The 26664-nt window shown below is 42.6% G+C and overlaps 2 protein-coding genes across 8 annotated transcripts in view; one reads left to right on the forward strand and one right to left on the reverse strand.

Moving 5' to 3' along the window:
- Positions 1 to 7616: 7616 nt before the first annotated feature.
- On the reverse strand, positions 7617 to 13956 carry NDUFB3 (NADH:ubiquinone oxidoreductase subunit B3). Of its 4 annotated transcripts, none has more exons than XM_054043764.1 (3): positions 13857 to 13956; positions 11031 to 11166; positions 7617 to 7895 (listed from the first exon to the last, which is right to left on the reverse strand). In XM_054043764.1, exons 2-3 carry the CDS (start codon positions 11162 to 11164, stop codon positions 7739 to 7741), a joined length of 291 nt encoding a protein of 96 aa, XP_053899739.1. In that variant the 5' UTR covers positions 11165 to 11166; positions 13857 to 13956; the 3' UTR covers positions 7617 to 7738. The 4 variants fall into 4 exon arrangements, with proteins under 4 accessions (XP_053899739.1, XP_053899735.1, XP_053899738.1 ...); XM_054043760.1 differs by having other exon boundaries at positions 13821 to 13908; XM_054043763.1 differs by lacking the exon at positions 13857 to 13956 and adding an exon at positions 13594 to 13778.
- A 145-nt stretch (positions 13957 to 14101) lies between these two features.
- HYCC2 (hyccin PI4KA lipid kinase complex subunit 2) overlaps positions 14102 to 26664 on the forward strand; it is a 104989-nt gene continuing 92426 nt past the window's right edge. Inside the window, exons 1-2 of one of the 4 annotated variants that reach the window (XM_054043756.1) lie at positions 14102 to 14205; positions 15358 to 15402. The gene's annotated coding sequence lies outside the window, so the exon portion shown is untranslated. Of the gene's footprint in view, positions 14206 to 14883; positions 15403 to 16108; positions 16293 to 26664 lie in introns of those variants that run through there. The other 3 variants (XM_054043759.1, XM_054043757.1, XM_054043758.1) reach the window with 3 other exon arrangements.

Raw genomic sequence — 26664 nt, forward strand, 5'->3', positions numbered from 1 at the left:
TTGTACATTGTTTTATTTTTGAATGCAGTTTTTTTTTGTACATACACCTCTACCCCAATATAATACTGTCCTCGGGAGCCAAAAAATCTTACCGATTTATAGGTGAAACCGTGTTATATTAACTTGCTTTGATCTGCCGGAGCGCGCAGCCCTATCCCCCCAGAGCGCTGCTTTACCGCGTTATATCCAAATTCGTGTTATATCGGGTCGCGTTATATTGGGGTAGAGGTGTAATTCTACATTTGTAAGTTCAACTTTCATGATAAAGAGATTGCACTACAGTACTTGTATGAGGTGAACTGAAAAATATTTTTATAGTGCAAATAGTAATAAAAAATAAATATAAAGTGAGCACTGTACACTTTGTATTCTGTGTTGTAATTGAAATGAATATATTTGAAAATGTAGTAAACATAAAAATATTTAAAATAAATGGTATTATATTGTTAACAGTGCGATTCATTGTGATTGTTTTAATCACAAGACTAATCGTGATTAATTTTTTGAATCACTTGACAGCCCTAGTACTGAGTGAAGTAAAGTTGTAAACTCAGTGTTGGCAAAGCAATAAATGAATCATGAATGCCTCTCTTGATTAGCAGAAATAGTTCTCCGTCTACAGACACAGATAGGATTTCTGCTTGCATTTCACAAGGAATCTAGCTTTGACCATTGTCAATTCTATTTTTAAGCACATATGACTGAGACAGGCTCTCATGTTATTGTATTATTATATGATCACGTGAGATCCTCAGGTCCAGGTGGCTGTCACTGTTTGTGAACCCAATTCTTGATCTGTAAAGTGATCTCATCTGTTCTGGCAGAGAGCCGTTTTATTTTTAGGACAGTCATTGCTATGGTTACAGTGAAGGCAGACTTGGTTCTTAGTATCCCTGATCGTGAAGTGTTTTCTATGTAAATATTAGTAACAATAAAATAATTGTGAAATTATCTCTGATCAGTGTATCATGTGCATGTAGGGAGGAAAAATTATATATCACAATAGTTTTAGAACACAAATAAGCATTTTATTTAAAATTAAACAACATTTTTACATTCCACAAAACACCAAATTTAATCATAAACCTAGAATACATTGATGAGCTACATTCATCACTGGTGTAACTTATCAAACCATTGAGTTGCACCCACTTAGCTAAGCAGTAAATTTGGCTCACGGGAGAGTCGGGACTGCTTAACTGAATCTGGGAAACTATAGCTGTCTACATGTAAAGTCTATGAGGCTATGAAATTACTTCATTTCTTCATCCTACAAATAATCATGGACCCAGATTCATGAGAGATCCCTATTCAAGACAGCACTTAAGCATGTGCTTAATTTTAAGTGATTAAAGTTAAAGTTAAGCATGCACTTAAGAGCTATTCTGTATAAGAATGGAGTTAAACACTTGCTTTCATGCTGTACTGAGCTGAGACTGAAATTAGTAAGAAGGCAGGGAACTGTTAATTCAATTGCTATTCTTATTCTGAAAATCTGAAGACACAGGACTAGGCAATTCAGAACTGTGCATATTGTTCCTTGTTCCTCTATAAACTCATTATAATATAGTCCTCCTGTTGCAGTTCTTTTCCAGAAAATGAAGAACCTCTGAAATCATCAGAAGAGTTTTATTATATTTGTTAACTATCTTTAAACAGAACGATCTGCTCTTTATAAAGTTCAACTTGTAAGCAATATCTATCAAGTAATGTAGTAGGTTATTAAATGTATCATATCTAAGGCTATGTTTTAGTCACAGGTATCTTTAGTTAAAGTCATGGACAGGTCACAGGCAGTAAACAAAAATTCACAGCCTGTGATCTGTCCATGACCTATACTATATACCCCTAACTAAATCTTGGGGGGGGGGGCAGCCCGAGGGTGACACGGGTGCTTGGGGGAGGTGGCCTGGGACCCTTGCTGGTGCCGGGGTTTGGCGGGACTGGCAGGCTCTCTACCCGGCTTCTCGCAGCTTCCCGGAAGCGGCGACATCCCTCCCTCAGCTCCTAGCTCTGCACGCTGCCCCTACCCCAACTACCGGCTCTGCAGCTCCCATTGGCAGTGAACTGCGGCAATGGGAGCTGTGGGGGCAGTGCCTGTGGGTGGAGGCAGCCTGTGGAGCTAGGAGCTGAGGGACATGTTGCCGCTTCCAGGGAGCCACCCAAGGTAAGCGCCGCCCAGAGACCTCACCCCCTCCCACGCCCCAACCACCAGCCTTGAGTCCCCTCCCACACGCACCCAAACTCCTGCTGCTGCTGGGTGTGTGTGTGTGCGCGCGCGCGATGGCCTGAGACTGCCCAGCAGTGGCTGCTGCAGAAGTCCCGGAAAGTCATTGAATCCGTGACCTCCATGACAAACTCTCAATCTTAATCATATCACATACATAAAAGTTTACATGGCACATTTTACCCAGAAGGATCTAAAATTACATTACAGGCTTTATACACAGATTACAGATACTGGGTTCAATCCCATTTTCAGTGTACCTCCGAGAGTCTTTGAAAATAAAAATAATAATGTATGGCCAGACCTTCAGCTGGTTGAAATTAATGAAGCTATGCCATTTATATATGACCCAAGACATTTAAGGGCCTGATCCTGCACCACTGAAGTTAAGGAAACACACCCACTGATTTCAATGGAAGCAAGATCAGGCTCTAAATAAATACACACCTGCATGCTGAAGCACTTGGAGTGCTCTATAACGATTCAAAATTACAATGAGATACAGAAAATAAAATCTCAACACAATAGCATCTGCAGATTAGTTTTTAAAGGTTCTTTGAAGAATGTAAGAGAACTAAGATAAACCACGAGCAGCTCATGACATACCTTAAGGCCATCATAGCATACAAAAAAAAATCAAAAGTATGCACATCAAAAGGGCACACCAACCACCGCTACACAGTATTCCTGTTGTGCTGCAAAGAGCGTGTTTGGTGGGTGGCATACACATGTCTGATGCACAAGACTCATCGGCATTTAAAAAAATACTGTAGCTAGTGTTAGCTTGAGTAATACTTGTTTTTTTTTTCTATGCTTCCATCTAAAACCAAGAGATCATAAGCACAATTTCATTCTGGACCCAGCTGGAACAAACAGTGCATACCAGGCAATCCATATGTGTATTCAGGCAGTGGCACCTGGGGCTCAGTGTGGAAATATTTTGTACAGTGTACCTTACACAGCATGTCTTGTTTTGCTTTACAGAGAATGACACAAGAGCATGAGATGCTTAAGAAAGGATTATATAAGACAACAAGCCTTAGTAAAACAAGCTGTTGTTGTATAAACATCATCTTGGGAAAATATCATATGGAGATGTAAAACTCCACTGAAAAGGACAGCTGCAATCCCATGATCACAGACGTTTACTGGGCTGTGAAAATAAAGTTTTGTCATAAGGGTTGTGTAAAAAGTGGCATTTTAGCAAATGTAACCCTCCCCCTCCAGGAAATAGGAATCAGGAGTTTTTGCACTGTATTGTATCATGATACGATTACTGCAAGAAACCCTCTCTTGCCAGCACCCTCACACTGAAAGCACACTGCATGACATTTGGTGTTAAAGCAATGTCCTAGAAAAGTAGGGTAAGGAAAACAGTGACCTCTCCTTATGTAATGCTGTGAACATGCATACTCCCTGTTATCCTAGGCTAAACTGAGGTTGCAGATCAGAAGGGGAAGTGATAACACAGACATTATAGCCATGTGTGATGTTATATCCATGGACATTATAAGCAAGGAAAAATCACTATTTTATCTGTCTAGGTTTTTATAACAGCACTTACCTTCATATTTCTAAGGCCATGAATCAGGAAAGCATTTAAGCACACTCTTAAGTTCCATTGACTTTGAAGTAATTGACACGCTGTGCTGTCGGTAGCATGAGGTAGGTAAAGGCAGTAGGTGCTGGATAACTGGGGACAGACCATGATATTTACCTGTACTGGATTTATTTTAATATTTTTGTTGTTGCTTTTTCATGTTGGTTTTATTCTTCATTTCAATATTTCAATTTCACTTTGCATTGGTTCAAGCTACATAAAGACATTATAGCTGTTGGACTACATGGCAAGGATGAATGAGGTGCTATATGGACAGTCAAACTCTACTGCTAAAGGGCAACTGGAATATTTCTTCTTTCTGCTGTTCATAAAATGCATTTTCAGAATGTTGATTAAATGGCTATAAACATGTAGACCTACCACTATTCATTGACTATAGTTTAAAATACAGATAACATATTTTCATTTACTCCTAACAATCCGTATAATCAGAGCTATTTCTCATGCAGAGAAAACATTCCAAAGCTTGTGCTTTCCTTTACTCGCACCAGAAACCCCATACACCAGCTTGAGGGGTATCATCACCATGGGCTGGGGCAAATGCATGGCCTGTGTCTTGGGCTCTGTCCTTTGCTTCAGTATCCTCTGGAGTAGGTATCCATCTGACTATAGAGTACACCATGTGAACCTTTTTAGGATTTTCACTACTTCCATCTCTTCTGGCAGCAGGCAGAAACATCTGTGAACTTGGAATCTATCTTCACTGTTGAATTGAATTTTGGTATACAAGCAAAGTAATGCTTTAGTACCATGAGTGAGTTTTACATGCAGTGTTAAGTTGATTAGCTGTTAACACTCATGATTTCTTGGTACCCAAACCTTGAAGTGTAGTAATTTTAAAAATTATGTAACAAATAACACTGCAGAGCTTTAGATTTATTATTAAATGGTTTTCAGATCCATTTACAAGTTAAAAAGTGACATCTATTACCACTTTTTTCAGTCCCAGCTCTGCAAACTCAGCCTAGGATCCGAATGACAAAATAGGATCTTGCTAACATCACTGCTACTAAATATTTTGCAATTGGAACTTTTAGCTAATAATTCTTTTGATGATGCAGGAGCTATAGCACAATTAAGCTCACTTTATAGCACTACAGAACCAAAATAGATAAGAGGGTAAATAGTAATTTATTTTATTCATAACAGTGAAAAACTGACAGGTTTCAGAGTAACAGCCGTGTTAGTCTGTATCCGCAAAAAGAAGAACAGGAGTACTTGTGGCACCTTAGAGACTAACAAATTTATTAGAGCATAAGCTTTCGTGGACTACAGCCACTACTATGCATCCGAAGAAGTGGGCTGTAGTCCACGAAAGCTTATGCTCTAATAAATTTGTTAGTGAAAAACTGTAACTCTAAACACAGACAGGAAATAAATCTCAAAAAGAAGGTGCTATTTAACCAAAAAGGATGAATGTAAGTAGCCAATAGCCAGGTGGGTGCATCAAGTGTGTAGTGCAGAAAACCAGAGTTCATAATAAATATTAGGGTTGGAAAGAATCTCAAGTCATGCAGTCCATTCCACTGACTCAATGCACAATAGTAATCAAATTTCTACAGCACACGTTTGTTCCCTCTTTAGCTTTACCTCAAGTGGTATTCTAATGCTGACAATTCAGCAACTTTCCTTAGCAAATCATTCTATTGTCTGAGCTTACTGTTAAAAGGTGGTCCATGACTGTGTTTACATTTTTCTTCTGTTTTAGGGCATCACTTGCAACAAGAAAATGATTTCCCTTGACTTCCTCTCTTTGGTAGCTATGATTCTGACATTCCCAATGAAAGATCTTTTCTGGAAGCTGTACAAATCCAATTATTTTAACCTCTCTCCAAAGTTAATATTTTTGAAATCTTTTACTATATTTGTCCTGCTTTTGGAGTCTCAAGACACAAGGCAACATGATTGCTATACAGTTGAGATCAGAATTAACCCCTTACATAATGCTATGTTGCAGAGAAGAGGCTGTATGTATTTTATAGTTCAGTGTTCCAACTTGCACATTGGCAGACATTTCACAGAATGGATAATTTAGTAAGTTTAAAATCTTGACCAAAGCAGCCACTGTAACAACATCCTTCACATCTTGTAATAAAATCCTTGAGTTGAAATATATAAACAAATGTTAAATCTGGCAGCAGCTCACAGCAAATTTTCTTTTACAACACACGTAGGATATTAAAGTGAGGTGTATCTCTTTTTAAAAAGGATTAGTTAAGAGCAATCAGCTTGTCTTCATATTCAAAAACAGTAAAAAATGGAAGACTTTTATATATACATCTATGAACTAAATCCATACAACAGAACAATTTAATTATTGTTGAAAACAGCATAAATGGAGAAAATATTAGAATTCTAAAGTATTTAATGTGTGACAATGTTCTGTTGATATATAAATTGGGACATTAGGTGCTCTAATTATACAATGTATTCATAACATCAAATTAAAAAAATTAATCCAACTCTTGAAATCTTGTAATTTTCACTGAGTGACACTGTAACAGCCATTATATGTAGTATTTGTTTCTATCTTGATGTTCTTCCACTTATTCACGAAAAGTTGTCAAAAACTGTGTAAAATAAAAGCCATTGTATTTTTTTATTACACCATCGTTGATGTGAACAGGAAACTATCACAATCTTTTTCTTGTGCTGCTTATAGCAGCCTACCAATCCCACTCTTCCTGAAAGACATTGGGGAAGATTTAAACTCTCTGTGCTTCTAAGGGAACAATTTATTTAGATATTTGTCTGCAAGATTTGTAACTCCCATGGGCCCACGCTAAGAGGAGCCCCTGGCGCCCCACAGAGGTAATGTAAGGAGAATGGAAATCGATTCCTGTTCCCCTCTCCCAGCTGCTGACCTGCCCATAGCAGCCCTGCCAACACCTCACAAGGAGCTTCCTTAAACTCTCCATCTCCCAAAAAGTTAATGTTTTTTAACCCAACTCTCATTCACACAAAGATCTCTATCTCATTTGTGGTACTTTAAGCTTAAACAAGCTGAATTGTGTGTGTGTGTGTGTGTGTGTGTGTGGGGGGGTGTTAAGGTATACTGCTGCTGACATTGGAGAATGCAGCAGCTGAGTTACAACTCATCTGCTGCTAAGCCAATCACTCTATGTAGATCAAGTGTCATTTTACAGTGAGCAAGACTAGCTCAAAGGCAGGAATTCAAGTATACTAACAAACTAACTGTTGAAATGAAGAACAGCCCTATGTCAACAGTTAATAAGCTGTTTTTAGAAATTACACATGCTCCATAATCTAAGTTTGCATTAAAAAAAAAGTCTTTAGCCATTTGTTTGCACAGATAACCTTAAAAGTAAGGTGCCACAAGTACTCCTGTTCTTCTTAAAAGTATGAAGCAACTGTGATGTCAGCCTAAGTCGGCAGACAGCCTGGCCTTGGAGCAACACCTCTGAGGGCAGCGCCAATTCACTGTATGGACTTATGGCTGAAGGCTAGTGTTAGTTAACTGTTGATCTGTTCACTATTTCACAGCTGATCAAAGCTTGCAAGAAAGGAGGGTGAAGGTATTGTGAAGAGCTGCACAATACGGTACAAGTAACTTCTTCTTTTGGAGTTTCAAGTTGGCAGAGCTTGAAAGTACCAATATTATTTTCCACACTAGTTCAATAGATGGTACATACCATCTCATGCAGATCTTGTTTTTCCATGAATCAAGTCAGGTTTAGATTTGGGAACATCATTGGAAAGTTTTATTTTTTTTCTCCAAGAAAAGATGACAAAGCCATAGAGACATGCTCTTGCCAATGAGAAATTTTAATAGGCATCTTTACACGTGCAACAAAAGCAGTAAGCTATTGTATAACATGTTTTAATTTAGAACTGTGTAAATAACTTTGAGAAGTTCTGCTATTCCATTTTCAGTGATGTCCTCCATTTTTCTTCGGAGGAAACAGTGCATACTCGACCCCAAGTGCTACCACAAAGGCTACGAATCCCCACTTGAAACCTTTGGTGAGAACGTCCAGAATAGTGGGAGGTTTTGCAAAGCCACCCATATATCTCCATGCCTCATTGCTAGGAAAAAACAAAACCGACAGATAGAACTAAGTTAGACGACCCATTCTGATTCCATATACCAACACAAATATATTTATATGCAAAAAGTTAAAAAACATATTCCAAAAAGCTATGCATTGAAAATGTAAGGTTTCCATAGTTAAAGCACTCAAATATCAGGAAATACTATGAAATTAACTATCCCCCCTTATGCATGTTTGTTATGCCAACCTTTAATTACCATATTACATGATCACATAAGACATCTTCAGTAACAAAATATTTTTTTCCTGCAACTTTAGCTATACATGTGTAGTGTCTTCTGTTACTGTGTCCTACTTACTTTCTGTATGCCGGAAAAACAGAACCCACAAGTCGTTTAAATACAAGATATGGAGTGAATGAAGCAAGTGCTCCTGTGCCACTTTTGAATGAGGCAGGTGTAATTATCATTATTTGTATTACCTTAATATCCAGGACCCATTGTGCTAGGTGCTGTACAAGCACAGAACGAAAAGACAATCCCTGACCCAAAGAGCTTACCATCTAATTGTAAAGCACTAGACATTTCCCTGCTTGAGTCTTACTGGTGAAATTAACACTCTCAGCATAGTTTGAATACTCCTTTCTGTACTGTTTAAAAAGACAGAATTTCTTTTTTTTCTATTTTTTTGTCTAAAGACCATAACATTCTGTCTTATGCAAGCCTTTACCTCACTGAGCATGTATGTGAACAACAGCTGTTAATACCACTTCAGTCATAAAGTACTTAGACTTATCAGATCCACATGAAATATTAAGTCCAACACAAATAATATAGTCTGTTCCAGAAACAAAGCTCTGAATTCCACTATCATATTTGCAGAGGACACAGAGACATAGCTAAGGAAAAAACAATCTACCAGAGGATAAGATTGAACCACTGTCACCGCACTTGATACTGATAGTTTTGATGAGAGTCTCAGCAGAATTGTCAAGGACTGAATGGTCTGTAGACACTCATCTACCCCCTTCTCCTGTGTAGGTGATCTCTCTAGCTCAGGGTTAAGGCACACTGGATGGGAGACTTGTTCTGTAGGTGCTAGTACTGTGTTCCTATGAAGTGGATAAAGAATTTCAGTCTTCAGGGCTGTAAATCTGTATTTGTTCATCAGGGCTAAATCTACATAGAAGCTGTATGTACATAAATTAGGCTACACTGGTCTTAGATTTCCCAGCCTTTTGACAGGTGCCAATACCAACTAAAAGAAAAAAGCCCAGAGGGGTTTTGCTACTTTAGCATTCTTACTACAAGATATTCTTCAGAAGGACAACTTTAATAAATGTAGTAAACAGATCTTGATACTTCTATCATGTCTTCACTAAAGAGATTGCTATGAAACTAGTACTAGAGGCTTGTCTCAGTGTGGGATTTAAGCATTATTTTATACATAATGCTGCATTAGGCAAAGATATGCAGGAGAGATCCAATACTTTAATCTACTAAGAGATTTTGCACTTTCTCCCTTAGTCAATATTCAACAAATCCAGTAAACAACTCTTTTTTTCCCCCCAACGCAAACCAATGTTCTGAGAAACACAGCAATTTTTAACCTAGGAAAGGGAATAAATAGCATGAGTTTTTCTCAGCCCTACACAGAATTTTGGAGCAGTTTCAGAGCAATATGCTTAGGAAACATGTGCAGGAGAGGGTGTGGGATTAATTTACTGGCTATTTATGCAGCACTTGGGAAGAATGTGTTGGAGTATGGCCATTTTCTTGGAGTAGTAAACCGGACTCCTGCAGAAAAGAGAAATATTATTGTGCTCCAGATAAAACTAACTATTTAACTAGAGTGAATTTTATAAGCTTGAACTCACAAGAAATAGAAGCAAGAATAAAAATCTGAATGTCGGAGACTTAGAAAGTAGGGTTCAGAGACAGCTGATAACCGTAGATAGTTAATATCTGGTAAAACAACTCCAGGTAACATTAAAAGATAGTAATTAACATAAAGTTAGAGACTATGTAATACTCTTACACTATCTCCTGAACAAATAAAAGGAAATAAAGGATTACTCAATCCATCCCAAACCCACCCCCAATAGGTCATAATAAGAGGCGATAAAGCAATATCCATCCAACAGCTTGCTTTAAAACACATGGTAAAAACTGCATAAGAGTACTGGAGGAAGCAGGTACGACGATTTCCCTGTCGGACCATGGAATAGCTAATGTAGGGCTTTTGTCTTCCTGTAGAATGGGACAATGGAGCATGAAGCATGCCACTTTTCATTCCCGAAGGCTGAAGAATGGTAAAGGAGAATGTTATATATTTCTCCCCATTGTGACTCAGGTCAAAGCCCTGTCTCTACAGCTATCTAAACAATGCAGAATAGCTCTAGGGAGTAAGATACCTCCTCAGTTCAAGGGACTAAGATCAGGTCTTCCATGACTTGATTCACCTTAACAGTTTTCTATATGATTTCATGAACTGTTTAGCAAACATAGAACAAAGTAGACTGAAACCCCAAGCCATCTGCTACCACAGTTCAAAACTTCAATTAAAGGCCCCAATTCAGCAAAACATTCTTGTCTATAAGCACACAAGTAATCCTGTTCCTATTCAGCAAAGCATTTAAGCACATACTGTACTGAAGTTCCATTGAAATCAATGAGATTTGGTATCATAGACTATCAGGGTTAGAAGGGACCTCATGAGACCATGCTTAAGTGCTTTGCTGAATAGGGACAGGATTACTCACATGCTTAAATTCAAGCATTGCTTCAATGCCTTGCTGAACCAAGGCCAAGATCATGGAACCCCCCCAACTTAAGTATTTGTGGGATAGCTCAGGCTAAAGGTAAACAGTGTGCTCACCTCTCCATTCTGCAGAACAAAATCTGAAAAGACTTGTCTTCATCTCATCATAAAACATCACAAAGTATGGCTGAACTTTACCCTCAGAGCTTCCTCACATTGTAATGCAATACTAGTAACCTCTACACAAAAAATGAACGTCAACCACATTTTTTATGTGATAACTGATGCAATCTAGGTGTTTTTCCAGCTTTTTTGCTAAAAGGAACCATCCACAATGACTACATCACAAGGTTACAGGAAGTGCACGAGCGTGTATCTATAGAGCTGAATGATGTATTCTCTCACTTACCGAAGCCATGGATCTCTAAGACCCCGCCTAGCCAGTCTTTCTTGGACATCCTGTAGCGGAGTACCCTCTATCTTCCATTGTTTATAGTCAGGGAGTTCCATTTTCCCATGACGATGTTCATGTTCATGCCCCATGTCTGCAGGAAAAGGTTAATAAAAAGGCCCTGCTCTTTCAAGGTGCACAATTTACTATTGTTTAAACTTCCTAAGATTGACGTTCTCTTTCAGAAATTGGGGAGGAGAGGGAGAGTGATTTCTAACACCACCGTACCGCACTGAGGCAGTGTTGTAAACAGTAATCTTCAGAATAAAAAGAGATGTTTTATTAATAGTTCTAATAATAATAATGCAGAGATCCTTCACGCTGTGATTAGCTATGCTATACTAGTTTTGGTAAATCATTTCTGATTAGCAGCACTTGTCCAATTTGCCTGGGGTGCTAACTGTTCAGTTCACTTAACTCCAGTGACAGCTAGTGTACCAAAAGGCAACATCCTTCTCTGATAATCATTGTAAGGGAATTTATTAACGCTAGCATTATCTTCTTTACAGAACAATGTTAGTTTCTACTCAAAGATACTACCACTATGTAGATTTTCAGATACTCAGCTGAACACATTAAAGACGTTGCCCAGGGAGTTGGGAAGGATTTACATATGATTTAAATATATAAAAGCAAACACTGCAAGACACTGGAGATGACAGTTTATCCAAATTTGGTATTATAATGTCATTGTGATCCTTTCACAGATGCTAATGTGTTTTCAAAACCACTGTCTAGTATAAACATTTCTAACATTTTTGACTGAAATATTTCATGTTGGAAATCTTTTTACCATTTAGGAAATGACATTACCATTTTTTCTGAGCACTGATCATTACATCTCCTTATTTGAATAATTTAAATTTTAAAATAGTCTTGTGGCTTCAAAAAATCTCATACTGGATGATGGGAGACACTATTTACCATTTTAGGAGACACTCTTTTAATACTCTAATGTAATGCTACTATGGCTTAGTTCTGCATAAACTGTACCCTAATAAACCTGGTTAGTCACAACTCCTTTCAAATTGTGCATTAAAATACTTGGAACCCAAAAGGGGGCGGAAAGGGGAAGAGAGAGTTTGTGTACATGCTTGCACATGCCTCTCTCTCTTGTTTTCACCAGAAGTGCCATCTCCACCGGAGAAACTTCCCAACAAAAGTACAATTAAAATCCAATGTTTCTGCAAAGTTTTGTTTTTGACAAATCAGCATCTTCCAACGAAAAGTGTTCTGTTAAAGAATTCCCAACCAGCTCTACTTATTATATAGTACATGCAACTTAAATGAATATTTTGAAACTTAACTATTTATTTTGAGAGACAAGGTGTACATTTCAGAATGCATGAAACATTGTACTCTGTTCTCAATTGTCTTACTGTACACAGCTACAGCCATATTTAGAAGTATGTCAAAGAATCTATTTTTTTTAAATTGGTATGTACTGCAATTTGTATGCCAGTTAGGACAGCCTGTATGTTGCTTTCTTAAAAGATCGCCTCTCTCTCTGAGCAATATTGTTACCACAGACATCAGCAAAGGTATACGTGGGCCCCTCATATTTGGATCTCACTCTCCTTCTTTGGGCTGAAATAACTCAAGTTTGTTGACCATTGTGGTATGTTGCAAACTTCATTTTTTTAAACTCAAACTTTTGGGAAAGTGAAGTTTGACAGCTGGTATCTGGGGAGGGGGGAGTACTTTAATCTTTTTGCACTAAGGGGTTAGTCTATTATCTCAAATACATGGTGGGAATCAGATACATTATTCTCTATTTTAAAGAAACATCAAAGATGTCCAGAGCATGAGACAGCTTTTTTTTATGTATTATAAACCAAAAATAAATAATAAATGACATCTGGTTCTTAATGAATTTGATCAGACTAAGCAGACTCAATGTAATCAAACTATGAAAGTGTTTAAACCCTAACTTAAGTCACAGATTTTTAAGGCTAGAAGGAACCATTTTGATCATCTAGTTTAAATTCCTCCATATGAACAGCCTGCTCTCCACGGCCCATGGCAAGTGGACAGCAGACCAGTTTGGAAATCACCAAGTTAGATAAATTAACATCACTAATCATGTTAATATTTATTAACAACATTTTAAAATTATTCAACTCACATGGTGCCTACAAAAACAGTGGTTCTGTCAATCTAATGAGGGACATTGGCTCTCCAAACCCATATTCTAATTAACTGTTTGGACTAGATAGTGTCAACAGCTGAGTGCCAACCCCCAATGGAGTTGATTTGGCTCCTCGTGAAAAACAAAAAGAAAGACCACAGGGCCAGATCCTTAGCGGATATAAGATTGCATAGCTCTGCTGAAGTCAACGGAGCAACCCCAGGGCTGGCACCTGCCATGGCACTCGGGACCGCCACCCGCGTAGACCCTTCCCCCGACTCCGTGTAGGCCCCCAATGGCAACACCAATGGCCCATAAACAAGCAGAGGACAAGCTGGTGAGGAAGGAGACAAAGGTAGTTCGGGGATTGCTAGGAGCAGGCTGGACATGCACCTGCCGGGGTGGCCTAGGTAATACGTGGCCCTGCCAGGAGTGCAGGGGACTGGGTGACCTCTCAAGTCTCGAGGTTTCTTCCAGGCCTACGAGTCTGTGCCCCAGCCGCACACGGGGGGGAGGGGGGAGGTTAGGTAACGCAGGATGCCCTTGCCCAGGGACGGGGGAACCAGCACCGCTGCCTCCCCGATAGCGCCTGGGCCCCCCGCCGCCGGACCTCCCGCTACCTGGCCGCTCCGTCACCCCGCTCAGTCCAGACGCACCAGCCCCGGAAGCGGAAGTCGCCGTCTCGGACTAGCTCCGACAGGGGACGCCGCCGGGCGCGCAGGTTCCGGGAGCTTTTCCTGCCCCGCTCCCGGTCGCGCCGAGCCGACGCTGAGGCCCCGCCCCGTTTCGTCGGAGCCGCCGCCGCCGCTCTCGGAGGCGAGTCCCGGGTTCCCAGCCCCGGTGCCACGAGGCCCTGGGCGGGAGCAGGAGTGGGGGGAGAGGCGGAAATAGCCAATGAGCGCGGCGCTTGTTGGGGGAGGGAGCGGCCCAATGGCCGGGGGCGTTGTTGCGCTGCAGGGCTGGCCGCAGAGGAGGCAGGAAGGGGACGGGGAGAGGGGGCGGCAGGTACCGGGGGCAGCGGGCAGGGAGAGGGGGCGGCCGCTGCGCTCCTCGCTGTAGCCGTGGGGCGGGGCCGGCAGAGGTCAGACCTTGACCCTCCCGGGGCGCGGCAGTCAGCCCTCCGCCAGGGGGTGCCGGGCTGCGGGCCGGGGTGCCGGGCTGCGGGCCCCTCTGCCGGGCCCCCATTGTCCGCACTGGTGTGAGAGCAGCTGAGACCCCGGCACCCCACGGGCTGCGGGGCCCCCGTGCTGGCACCTGCCACGGCACCCGGGACCACCACCCGCGTAGACCCCTCCCCGTGGCACTCGGGGACCCCTTCCCCTGCCCCCCATAGATCTGTTCCCCTGGCTGACACTCGGGGACCCCTTCCCCTGCCCCACATAGATCTGTTCCCCTGGCTGGCACTCGGGGACCCCTTCCCCTGCCCCATATAGATCTGTTCCCCTGGCTGGCACTCGGGGACCCCTTCCCCTGCCCCGCATAGACCTGTTCCCCTGGCTGGCACTCGGGGACCCCTTCCCCTGCCCCGCATAGACCTGTTCCCCTGGCTGACACTCGGGGACCCCTGCCCCTGCCCCACATAGATCTGTTCCCCTGGCTGACACTCGGGGACCCCTTCCCCTGCCCCATATAGATCTGTTCCCCTGGCTGGCACTCGGGGACCCCTTCCCCTGCCCCGCATAGACCCCCTTCCCCATGGCACTCGGAGACCTTCCTCCTTACAGACACTTTTCTCCTCTGGAGCTCTCTTACTGACATCACAGTCCCCAAAAGAGACAAGGATCTAGATCAGGAACCCTGCTACCAAGACACGCAGCAATAGTTGCGAGAAAAGCATAGAATTTGGCAGGACAAGTCCACAAGCCTAATGATAGAGACGTTTCTGTATCTACTGGTTATGTAACCTCTCTGTTATACTCATACACACTGACACTCTCCTACAGAAAAAGCGATACAGAGTGGGAAGGAGGTCTGCACCATACAGATCTCTATGGAGATACCCTCTTCATGCACACACTATACACATGCACATATAGTCAGAGAGAAAAACATATGGTAATTGTGCTGGTACTCAAATCTAGAGAGAGAACAGGTTTTTCTTAAGTGATAGATTGGATTACTGGGTCTCAATATACCATCAAATATTTGTTTTCTCAGGAAGAGTTGGGAAACGTTGTGGAATTCTGGAATCTACAGTAAAAGGTAAGTGGAAGTTTGGCATTTCTTTGGGCAGAGATTCTCTAATGTAATTACTGTTTTATTCCCTTAGCTGATTGCCACTAGGGAATGTGTGAAGAGACCGATTAACAGGGACTGTAGTAAGAACACTCATAATGGCAACCTTTGTGTGCCATTTTCAAGAGTTAATTATATTTGCCCCTGGTTAGTGCAAATTGTTTTTCCCTTCATGATTGAGTGTGTAGTCCTTGCTTTTTTGTTCTAATCTGAGAAATAACTGGTAAACAGTGTAATCATTACTTAATTGTAGATTTTGCTATAATGCCATTTTTTGGGGCAGTGTACACATGTTGAAATGATTTACCACATTTTGCTTTGTATGGGCACAAGCCTGGGTTTGTAGCATGATACCGAGCAATTTTAAAATGGGCTTACTTAGAAGAATCTTCTGTTAGTATGTAAATATTTTATTTCTTTTGGGATTTCAAATTTTGCTTTTGTTATTAAGATGCTCAAATAGAGGGTGAAGACTGGAGTTTTAGTAGGAATTCCACTATCATATTATTAATAGCGAAACTGTTCTGGGTAGAAAGCCAACGGATTAATCTAGACTGTCTCTACCTGGTTTCAGAGGTTAATATTTTTCACTGATCTAAGATCTGTAAGATCCAGGGCCGCCTCTTTTGTACTGTGGATACAGTGTCAGAGCTGGGAGAGGCAAACATGTTTGCTTTCTTTGGTTGGGTTTTTCATAGCTTGGAAAGTGAAGGTTTTGAGTACATAAGGAGAGCTTCATCTATCTCTACCTGCGAAATGCTTCCCTTCCTATTGTGGCTAGTGAATGTTGTTGGGGACTTGCCTGAGGTTCGTTACTGCTGAAGATTGATGTTTCCCTCAGGGAGTTAAAGTTGCAGGTGATCTTTAACCATATTGTATTCCAGTCTTGTTTTTAATCTTCCCTTTGAGGGAGAAGTTATGATGAGCTTCTGATTCCTTAGAACTTTTTTGATTCTGCATTCATGGAGTTCTGCATGCTTAAAAAAATACTAACTCCTGAATTGTATAAACTGTTCAACTGTTTCTTATATGCTCTGGAAATAACTATTAAGTAGTGATAATCATTTTCTGAAAACAAAATTAATTATTTGGAGAATAAGTGTATTATCTGTTATAAAGGTACAAGAACATGTATAACTAGGATTCTGAACTTGAAAAACAGTTTAGCAGATTTTAATATAAAGACACCATTCTGTGTGGGAGAACAGCACTTTTATGTACGTAGAATGTTGTTAGGCAGCACAACCATACCATATGAAATTCTTATCTGAATAGAACTATAGTAGCAGTCTGTGGAGCAGAAAATGAAGAAACCTTGAGCAGAGCCCATGCACAATAATCATAGATAATTTATAAACTTTCTACATTCTTGTAAGACATGCTCTGGTTTATCTACCACAACAAAAGGTTAATGTCTCATAAGAAAACTTCTTGTGCTGCAATTAGCATTCTTCTGCCAGCTTTGTGCTCTTGTGTCAGACCTAATGCATTTGAGTGCAAGGTTTCTTTTTTCTGTTCAGTGGGAGCAGACAGAGAAGACAGAGATGGTATATTGGAAATGCTTTCTTTGGCACACACTGTTCTAAAATTTTGTGTACAGCTATTGTATAATAAGAACAATAATAAATATGCAGCTAGAAGGATATAATTGCCCAAGAAATGATGCGGCCACTTTCAAACTCAAATACAATATCACATTCTTTGCTTTATGCCCATCTAATGTAATCAGGGCCCCATGTACTCTGTACAACGCTTGAACTGAATTCCCCTTCAATGTCAGTTTATTCTCCTGCCATGAAATATCCTTCATTCCTAACCCAGCTCTCCCAAAAAACCTCTGGCTCATATTTGAAAATACTAATAGATGTAAAATTCACCAACAATTATTTTCATTAAGGGATTTTTTTTTCTGTAGTCTCTAGGCTGCCTAAGTCGACTCACTGGCACAGAACTGCATTTCCCCCCCCCCCATGTTTACCATGAAAGTAGGAATTTAGTTTCAGTAACCCCTTTCCCTGGTCCTTGCTGCTCTAGTCTCCAGGCAGCCCTGTTTGCCACCTATGCTTCTAGTTTCCCCTCATTCTTTGGCTGCAAGCTGCCCTCCAGATCTGGTTCCCTGACTCCTTGTTACATGGGTCCGTAGAAGAATACAGAGAGCTCACACTGTAATCCAGTACTCCCTTTTTGGTAGCTGCAAAACTCTCCCAGAAGAGCAGGGATACAGAAAACAAAATGTCAGGGATTGGCTGCTGCAAAATGGTGAATGCTTAAAAATCCTGAATTCTGTGGCATCCTAGGAGAATGCCAAATTCTGTAGATGAAGAATAGGTTCATATTTGGAAGGTATCTTCAAAACTATTATTTTTTAAAACCAGGTTTCTATTTATTAAAATGAAAATTCTGCAGAAGTTGATGGCATTTACGCAGGAAAGCTTTCTAATTGTCCCGGGTGAGAGTCCACTGGATTTTAGTGGACTAAAATAAGTAGACTTTGTGATGGAAATACCTTAGGTTAACTTATCATAAGTTAAAGATTGATTATTTTTTAATGGTGAAAATGTATCCAATATAATTTCTTACAGATTTTACCTGCTAATTAAATGTTAAGTATTTGTATGTACAGAGGACTGTTCTTTTATGGGCTGTATCAGTTACACTGGTATAATTTAGCCATATGTTATAGATGCATAACTAACACTGCAGCAAGATATGGAGACTCATGACCAATTAGTTGAAATAACTGTAAGAAAGTGGGAGGAGTTCTTCTAAACAAATGTCTCTTTGGGTGAGGGTTGGAACAGACAAGTCACCAAATGTCCCAGTGTGTGCTATCAAAGTAGGACACACACTTAGGCCTGGTCTACACTAGGCGTTTATGTCGAAGTTAGCGCCGTTACATCGAATTAACCCTGCACCCGTCCACACCGCGAAGGTATTTAGTTCGACATAGAGGTCTCTTTAATTCGACTTCTGTACTCCTCCCCAACGAGGGGAGTAGCGCTAAATTCGACATGGCCATGTCGAATTAGGCTAGGTGTGGATGGAAATCGACGCTAATAGCTCCGGGAGCTATCCCACAGTGCACCACTCTGTTGACGCTCTGGACAGCAGTACGAGCTCGGATGCTCTGAACTGCCACACAGGAAAAGCCCCGGGAAAATTTGAATTTGAATTCCTTTTCCTGTCTGGCCAGTTTGAATCTCATTTCCTGTCTGGACATCGTGGCGAGCTCAGCAGCACTGGCAACGATGCAGAGCTCTCCAGCAGTGATGGCCGTGCAATCTCAGAATAGAAAGAGGGCCCCAGCATGGACTGATCGGGAAGTCTTGGATCTCATCGCTGTGTGGGGCGATGAGTCCGTGCTTTCCGAGCTGCGATCCAAAAGACGGAATGCAAAGATCTACGAGAAGATCTCTAAAGACATGGCAGAGAGAGGATACAGCCGGGATGTAACGCAGTGCCGCGTGAAAATCAAGGAGCTGAGACAAGGCTACCAGAAAACCAAAGAGGCAAACGGACGCTCCGGATCCCATCCCCAGACATCCCGTTTCTACGAGGCACTGCATTCCATCCTCGGTGCGGCCGCCACCACTACCCCACCAGTGACCGTGGACTCTGAGGATGGGATAGTGTCCACGGCTGGATCCTCGGACATGTTAGTGGACGGGGAAGATGAGGAAGGAGATGAGGAGGACGAGGCAGTCGACAGCGCTCACAACGCTGATTTCCCCGACAGCCAGGATCTCTTCATCACCCTTACAGAGATCCCCTACCAACCCTCCCCAGCCGTTACCCCGGACACAGAATCTGGGGAAGGATCAGCCAGTAAGTGTTGTAAAAATCTAAACATTTATTTGTAACAGAACAGGAATATTAACAATTTAAAAAATGGGTTTCTCATGATTAGTTTGATTAGCTTAACGGTTCAGTCATGGGCAGTGCAACTATTGAAAAAAAATCTAGCAATGTCCGGTTTTGCATGATTGTCCTGCCCAAGCCGCTCTACTGGTTAGTCACTGCTACAGCAGCTACAGTAAAATGCGGTCTATATGTCCGGGGATGGAGCAGAAATCCTCCTGTGACATCTCGAGGAAGCTCTCCTGGAGGTAATTGGAAATCCGCTGCATTAGGTTCTTGGGGAGAGCGGCCTTATTGGGTCCTCCGTAGTAGGACACGTTGCCACGCCACGAGACTATCAAGTACTCTGGAATCATTGCTCTGCACAGCATGGCGGCATACGGCCCTGGTCTTTGCAGGCTTTCCCGGAGCATTCTCTCTTTCTCGCTGTCAGAGATCCTCATGAGGGTGATGTCGCTCATGATGACCTGCTTTGAATGAGGTAGGGGAAAGTGTTGGGACTGCTTTGCCGTTCCTTTACAGAACTGTAACCGCTGGTTTGCAGCCACGCGGTGGAGGCGGGAGAGGGGCAGCCGAAAGGGATCGTTCCCGGGGACAGCCGCGAGGGTGTGGGACAGGAGCAGACTTCCTGCTTGCCGAATTGCTGGCAGCAGGGACCGACATTGATTTCAATGTGAAATGAGGCCATTGCTAATATTAAAGTTTTAAGCTGCCACAAGTCTACGGCTTACCATGTCTGCCTGCAACAGAAATTCCGTTCTCCTGAGAGGCTTCTCAAATGTGCTGTAGAAGACCCCAGGCACTGAATGCGAAGGCCGAGAATTCGACCTTGTGCTGAGTGCGCATGTGATAGGTGCTGTGCATGGTCTTGTTCACAGAGAAAGACTATGTTCTTTGTTCACAACTACATTTATCTTTCTGAGGAATTCACTCCCTTTTTCCCATTCCCACAGCCCCATCTGCGACTGTCTCACAACCTAGCCTGTCATCACACTCCCAGAGGCTAGCGCGGATTAGGCATAAGAAGAAGAGGACACGGGAGGACATGTTCTCGGAGCTTATAGCCTGCTCCAGAGCCCAGGCAGCACAGCAGACCCAGTGGCGGGAGAACTTGACCCGAATGCACCAAGCCAACATGGATCGGGAGGAGAGGTGGCGTCAGGAAGACCAGCAGGCGACTCAAACCCTGCTTGGACTAATGAGGGAGCAAACGGACACGCTCCGGCGCCTTGTGGATGTTCTGCAGGAACGGAGGCAGGAGGACAGAGCCCCGCTGCAGTCCATCTCTAACCGCCCTCCCCCGCCACCAAGTCCCATACTCCCCTCACCCAAAGTGCACAGAAGGAGAGGCGGCAGAGTCCCTGCTAACTCTCACTCCACCCCTGCAGAGAGCTCGAGCAGCAGAAGGCTCTCATTCCCCAAAATTTGACAAGTTCTTTCCTTCCCGCCTGACACAAGCCCCCGTCCAAGTTTCACTTTCCCAGTTCCATGTTTGGTTGATAATAAAAAATACGTTTCTGTTAACTACTGTTTCCATCATGTTCTTTTGGAGGAGGGGGGGATAGGGGGTTGGTAATTCGACAGGACAGTCACCTTTGGCAGGGTATATAGTCGGGGGCAGGCACAGCAGCAGGGCACATACATAGTGCAGTGATGCAGTGACTAGTTACCCTGGTTAGTCTGGGAGGTTGTTTTCATGTTATGTGGTGGGGGGTGGGTTGCTCTGTGACTTTGTGGCAGGGGAGGGCAGTTACAGATCTTAAGCGGCGGTCCTTAGGCAGGATCACAGAGCCACACAGCAGGGGATCTGTAACCGTCCTCCCCCTGCCACAAAGTCACATAGACCCCCCCATACACACAGTCCCTATCAGGAGGGGTGACAGGCTCCGTTGAAACAACCATCCCACCGCAGCGGAGCCTGTCAATCCTTGAGTTTAGAAGCTGCATTCGCGCCACTACAGTACACCCGCTCCGCACCACAGTCTGCGTCCCAGTTTTAAAAAATTCCCGCGAATACAGTATTAAAGAAAACGGTGTGCTTTAACAAAGTAGAACTATTTTTATTTTGAAACGTGTGTTGGAAGTGGGGTGAAGGGGGTATGTAACTGGATAGGATAGTCAACATTAACTGGGCAAAGAAACGGGGGCAGGTTTAGCTTCTCAATACACAAACTTTAAAGTTACAGGTTACCCTGCTCACTCAGGAACTTTGCTTTCAAAGCCTTCTGGATGCACAGCGCTTCCCGCTGGTCTCTTCTAATCGCCCGGCTGTCTGGCTGTGAGTAATCAGCAGCCAGGCTATTTTCCTCAACCTCCCACCCCGCCATAAAGGTCTCCCCCTTGCTCTCACAGAGATTGTGGAGCACACAGCAAGCTGCAATAACAATGGGGATATTGGTTTCGCTGAGATCACAGCGAGTCAGTAAGCTTCTCCATCTCCCCTTGAGACGGCCAAAAGCACACTCCACCACCATTCTGCACTTGCTCAGCCGGTAGTTGAAGAGTTCTTTTTCAGTGTCCAGGGCGCCAGTATAGGGCTTCATGAGCCAGGGCATTAGCAGGTAGGCTGGGTCCCCGAGGATGACTATAGGCATCTCCACATCCCCAAGAGTTATTTTGTGGTCCGGGAAGTAAATACCTTGCTGCAGCCGTCTAAACAGACCAGAGTTCCTGAAAACACGAGCGTCATGAACCTTGCCCGGCCATCCCACGTAGATGTTGGTAAAACGTCCCCTGTGGTCCACCAGTGCTTGCAGCACCATGGAAAAGTAGCCCTTTCTGTTAATGTACTGGCTGGCCTGGTGTTCCGGTGCCAGGATAGGGATGTAAGTTCCATCTATGGCCCCACCGCAGTTTGGGAATCCCATCGCTGCGAAGCCATCTATGATCGCCTCCACGTTTCCCAGGGTGACTACCTTTGGCAGCAGTACATCAACGATTGCCTTGGCTACTTGCATCACAACAACCCCCACGGTAGATTTGCCCACCCCAAACTGGTTCGCGACTGACCGGTAGCTGTCTGGCGTTGCAAGCTTCCACAGGGCTATGGCCACTCGCTTCTGGACAGTCAGGGCTGCTCGCATCCGGGTGTCATTGCGCTTCAGGGCAGGGGACAGCAACTCACAAAGTTCCAGGAAAGTTCCCTTCCGCATGCGAAAGTTTCGCAGCCACTGGGATTCATCCCAGACCTGCAGCACTATGCGGTCCCACCACTCAGTGCTTGTTTCCCGTGCCCAGAATCTCCTTTCGACGGCATCAACATGACCCATTGCCACCGTGATGTTCTCGGCGCTGGGTCCCCTGCTTTCTGAGAGGTCTGTGCTACTCTCAGACTTCAGGCCATCACCGCGTTGACGTAGCCTCCTCGCCTGACTTTTCTGCATCTGCCTCAGGGAAAGGTGTATGATAAGTTGCGAGGCGTTGAGAGCGGCCACAACTGCAGTGATGGTTGCAGCAGGCTCCATGCTCGCAGTGCTGTGGCGTCCGCGCTGTCACTGACTAGAAAAGTGCGCGAACTGATTTCCCGCCGGCGCTTTCAGGGAGGGAGGGCGGGAGTGATGGACGGATGACGACAGTTACCCAAAAGCACCCTGGACACCTTTTTTTTACCCAGAAGGCATTTGCGGCTCCACCCAGAATTCCAATGGGCAGCGGGGACTCCGGGAACTGTGGGATAGCTGACCACAGTGCACCACTTCCAATGTCGACGCTTTCCCCGTTAGTGTGGACTCACAAAGTCGAATTACTGTCCTTAGTGTGGACACACACGTTCGACTTTGCAATATCGATTCCAAAAATTCGATTTAAGTAAAATCGAACTACTCTCGTAGTGTAGACAAGGCCTTAGTATCACTACTCAAGTATTTTGTTTATTTCTATCTTAGATTTAGTAAAAGCCAAGGTGGGAGGTTTTAAAAAACTGGCATCTGCCAGCTTTTAGGGCTCTCCTTATTTGCTTTGAATCCTTGGACCCTCCTGTTAAATGACATACTTGGGCTAGCCAGTATTTTAAAAATACTTGATTCTGGGAATATACTTGTATAACTCCTGTGTATCAAGATGAGACTGTGATTCTCAAATGGCTACTTAGATACAGATTCAGTGCAATATTGGCTTACTTCATCCTGTTCAGGGAAAAGATTTTCTAACTAAATTGGAAAAGGTGTTCGAGTCCCTTTTTAATTAGTTATTAAAACAATATTAAGTCTAGCAGACCTAAAATTAGCCTACCAGCCAACTTAGTTTTGGTGTGTGGGTCTTTACATGACCAGGTATATGAATGTCACTGCATCTCTACAATCTGCCTGCTGTGTTCTGGTGAGCAGCAGAATATTGAGAAACACAAAAATCTTGCTCTTCAAGATCTGTGTATACAATCTATATTGGGAGTCATGGATTTCCAGTCCCTTAGTTGGGACATCTGTAATTTTGGGAACCATGGGTTTGTCAGACGCCTGACCTAACGTGAGTTATTCCTGCAGGGAATGAAATGAAAAAGCATCGCGCTACTCATATGTCAGATGTTTGCAGTGTTCGCAATCAATTGTTTTAATTACAGGGGAAACATCTGTGTACAGCTTCTATGTTTATGCCATGGGGCAAAGGGTAGTGGACGCTAATAATATATACTCGCACTACTGCAAAGGTTATGTTAACTGTATTACCGTGTGTGTGTCTTTTTAGCTTGAAATGTTTTGTTTTGTATGCTGGTTTATATGGCAAGTCATTCCTTCCTCTAGGAGAGAGTCTGTGCAAGGAACTGTATATTGCAGATGAGATTCATAACTCTATTTTTAAATAGATTAGTTGGTTGATGCTGATAGTGATTCTTTTTTGTGCAGTTTATCACACATTGAATGCGTAGGATAAATAAGGCCTCTACCCAGATGTTTGAGTGCCTCTGAGGATTCTTGTGTTGAAACATGGAGAATGACAGGTAGTGTTCTTTACTTGTATTAGATGTGGTGTGGTTCTAGTAGTAGTAATACCTTGTACTACTAGAACCTTGAGGTTTTTAAGGTCAGGCTTGACAAAGCCCTGGCTGGGATGATTTAGTTGTAGATTGGTCCTGTTTTGAGCAGGGGGTTGGACTAGGTGACCTCCTAAGGTCCCTTCCAACCCTGATATTCTATGATTGTACTTAGTCAGCTAAGGATCTCAAAGCACTTTATAAAGGTAGGTAAGTATATCCCAGTCTTACAGATTAGGAATTCAGATATAGAGGTACTAAGTGTTTTGCTCAAGGTCAAACCTTGAGGTTTATTGGAGATGTGGGCAAAAGAAATGAGGGGTGAAATCATGGCTCCATTGAAGTCAGTTGATTGTTTTTACCATTGATTTCATTGAAATCGGTATTTCACACTAGGTCTTCAAGCTCCTGTTCTAACCACTAGACATATTGCCTTGCTGAAAGTACCTGAAAGTAAACTTCAGCAGGTGTCAATAATAAATGCTTTTTGTTCCATAGCCCTGACATGTTATGTGTTGTAGAGCCGTAGTAGTACAAGCAGTTGCCCAATATAGCATTTATTTTGTTATGGGAGAAAAATGTTTTTCCAAACTCTAATGTTATAATAAAACTTCTCTAGGAACAACAACGGGATAAATGAATCCTTGGTGACACTCCATGTACTTCACTGGAGTTACACCAGGAATGATTTTAAATCAGTGAGTCTATTAAACAAAATAATGTGTCCCTCAGTGTAGAAATTGTAAGGAAAACTAACAAAGCACCAACATAATAAAAGCCTGAATCCTTCAATTGGTTGTAACTGGAAAATTCAACAATTTTATCCTTTTTAGACTGTTATTCTGTTGGTCCAGAAGCTGGTCAAAGGGGAGCAGGGGGAATTTAGATCCACAGTAGAAAATGACCAGTTTCCTCTGCTTTTTCAGTCTTTTATTCTTGTTTCTTCATAGCTAGGAATCAGTTTTGTTCAAAATTCTTGGGCTGTAGCAGGTTTCTTCTAAATGCTTAATTAGTATGGCTATTGTGTTCGATCCTTAAGATGTTGACCAAACTCTAACCGCTGTTTGATGGTAACTGACCTGTTTCAGTATGGTGGGTAGATTGTGGAAGTTTCTAATGTTTTTATTGTCAAGTTCCTGGAGAGTAACTTTTCATGGTAAAGTGCTGTTCTAGAACAGACCACAACATAAGATGCCTTCAGTAGCATGCTTTGTAGGAGCTGCTCTCTTGTCTTGATTTGTATTTCCATAGATAACAGTTTATAAAAATCTTTGAAACCATCAAGCTCTTTAAGTGCTGTCATGTCTGCTCCTTGTTACTTAATCTAAAATAGAGTGCAGCAAGGATTAAAAGGAATCTTGAAAGTGTATAAGGTGATTTGAGGAATGAAAGGAATAGATTGAGCTAATGTTTTTAGTTCAGCATTCATCAATTGTTTCTGCACTGTTTAATTTCATGAGTATTCTGTGACAGCAACATTTACTGCTGTTAGATTGGAACCTCCACGCATGCTTCCTGATTTGTCTGTGTCAGCAAAACAGCTGCTATTACCATGGCTGTCACCTTCTACCTCTGTTTATATCTGTGTACCTGCCACGACTTCTTCTCTCATCTGCTTTGATCCCTCAACTTCTCCACGTGCCAACTGTCTGCTGATGCTCGGAAAAGATGGAGAGACCTCTTCCTGCCTTCATCTGTGAGTTTGTGTGAGGCACTCCATAGCCCCTCCCCCCCAACTTCCTGGGATGGGAGATCCTTTGCCAGTCCCCTTATTATGCTCAGCTGTAGGGGATGAGATAGCAATTAAATTTTTTCAAACTGTTTATGGTAAGCAGGAGCTAAATATACAACATGGCTTATTGTATACCAGCAGGTTAGTGAGCCTAAGCACAAAAGCACTGGCTGGCAATACGGCCCCTCATTATGGTTTCAAATGGAGGAGATAGAAATTTGGGATGCATTTATGTGCACGTAGTTTTTATGAATTGGGAACATATAGACTGTCCATGCAACATGTGCAGCAGTTCCATGCTAACACCAGTAACTGCTGCCATTACAGAATTTCTCACATTTATTTTTTTTCATATTTTGGTTGCTAAGACTCTATCTATTGTTCTTTGTATATATGAGAGTGGACTTTTTGTGAGAAAAAATTTGGGAATTTTTCTTAACACCACACGTGGTGTGGGTGTTGAGTTGTGGTTCGGAGGAGCACGTGGCTCGGACAAAGACAACCCTTAGGGAAGGATCTATTAATGGAGATTCTCTATGTCCTAGTAAGGAGGAGAGGATGGAAGATGGTAAAATATGGGTAGGGTCTGATGAGAAACAGTCAAATGAAAAAGAATCCCATTCAATTACCTCATGTAATGGCAGACAGCTAAAAGGTGCAAAGTTTTTAA

This window comes from Malaclemys terrapin, chromosome 11 (assembly GCF_027887155.1).
Source record: "Malaclemys terrapin pileata isolate rMalTer1 chromosome 11, rMalTer1.hap1, whole genome shotgun sequence".
Lineage (NCBI taxonomy): Eukaryota > Metazoa > Chordata > Testudines > Emydidae > Malaclemys > Malaclemys terrapin.

Bases quoted from the DNA above. Each gene is read 5' to 3' on its own strand.
- NDUFB3 (XM_054043764.1), bottom strand. From the start codon at position 11,164: ATGGGGCATGAACATGAACATCGTCATGGGAAAATGGAACTCCCTGAC. The intron at 7,896-11,030 runs GTAAGTGAGAGA...GTTTTTTCCTAG, and splicing joins CTTAGAGATCCATGGCTTCG to CAATGAGGCATGGAGATATA.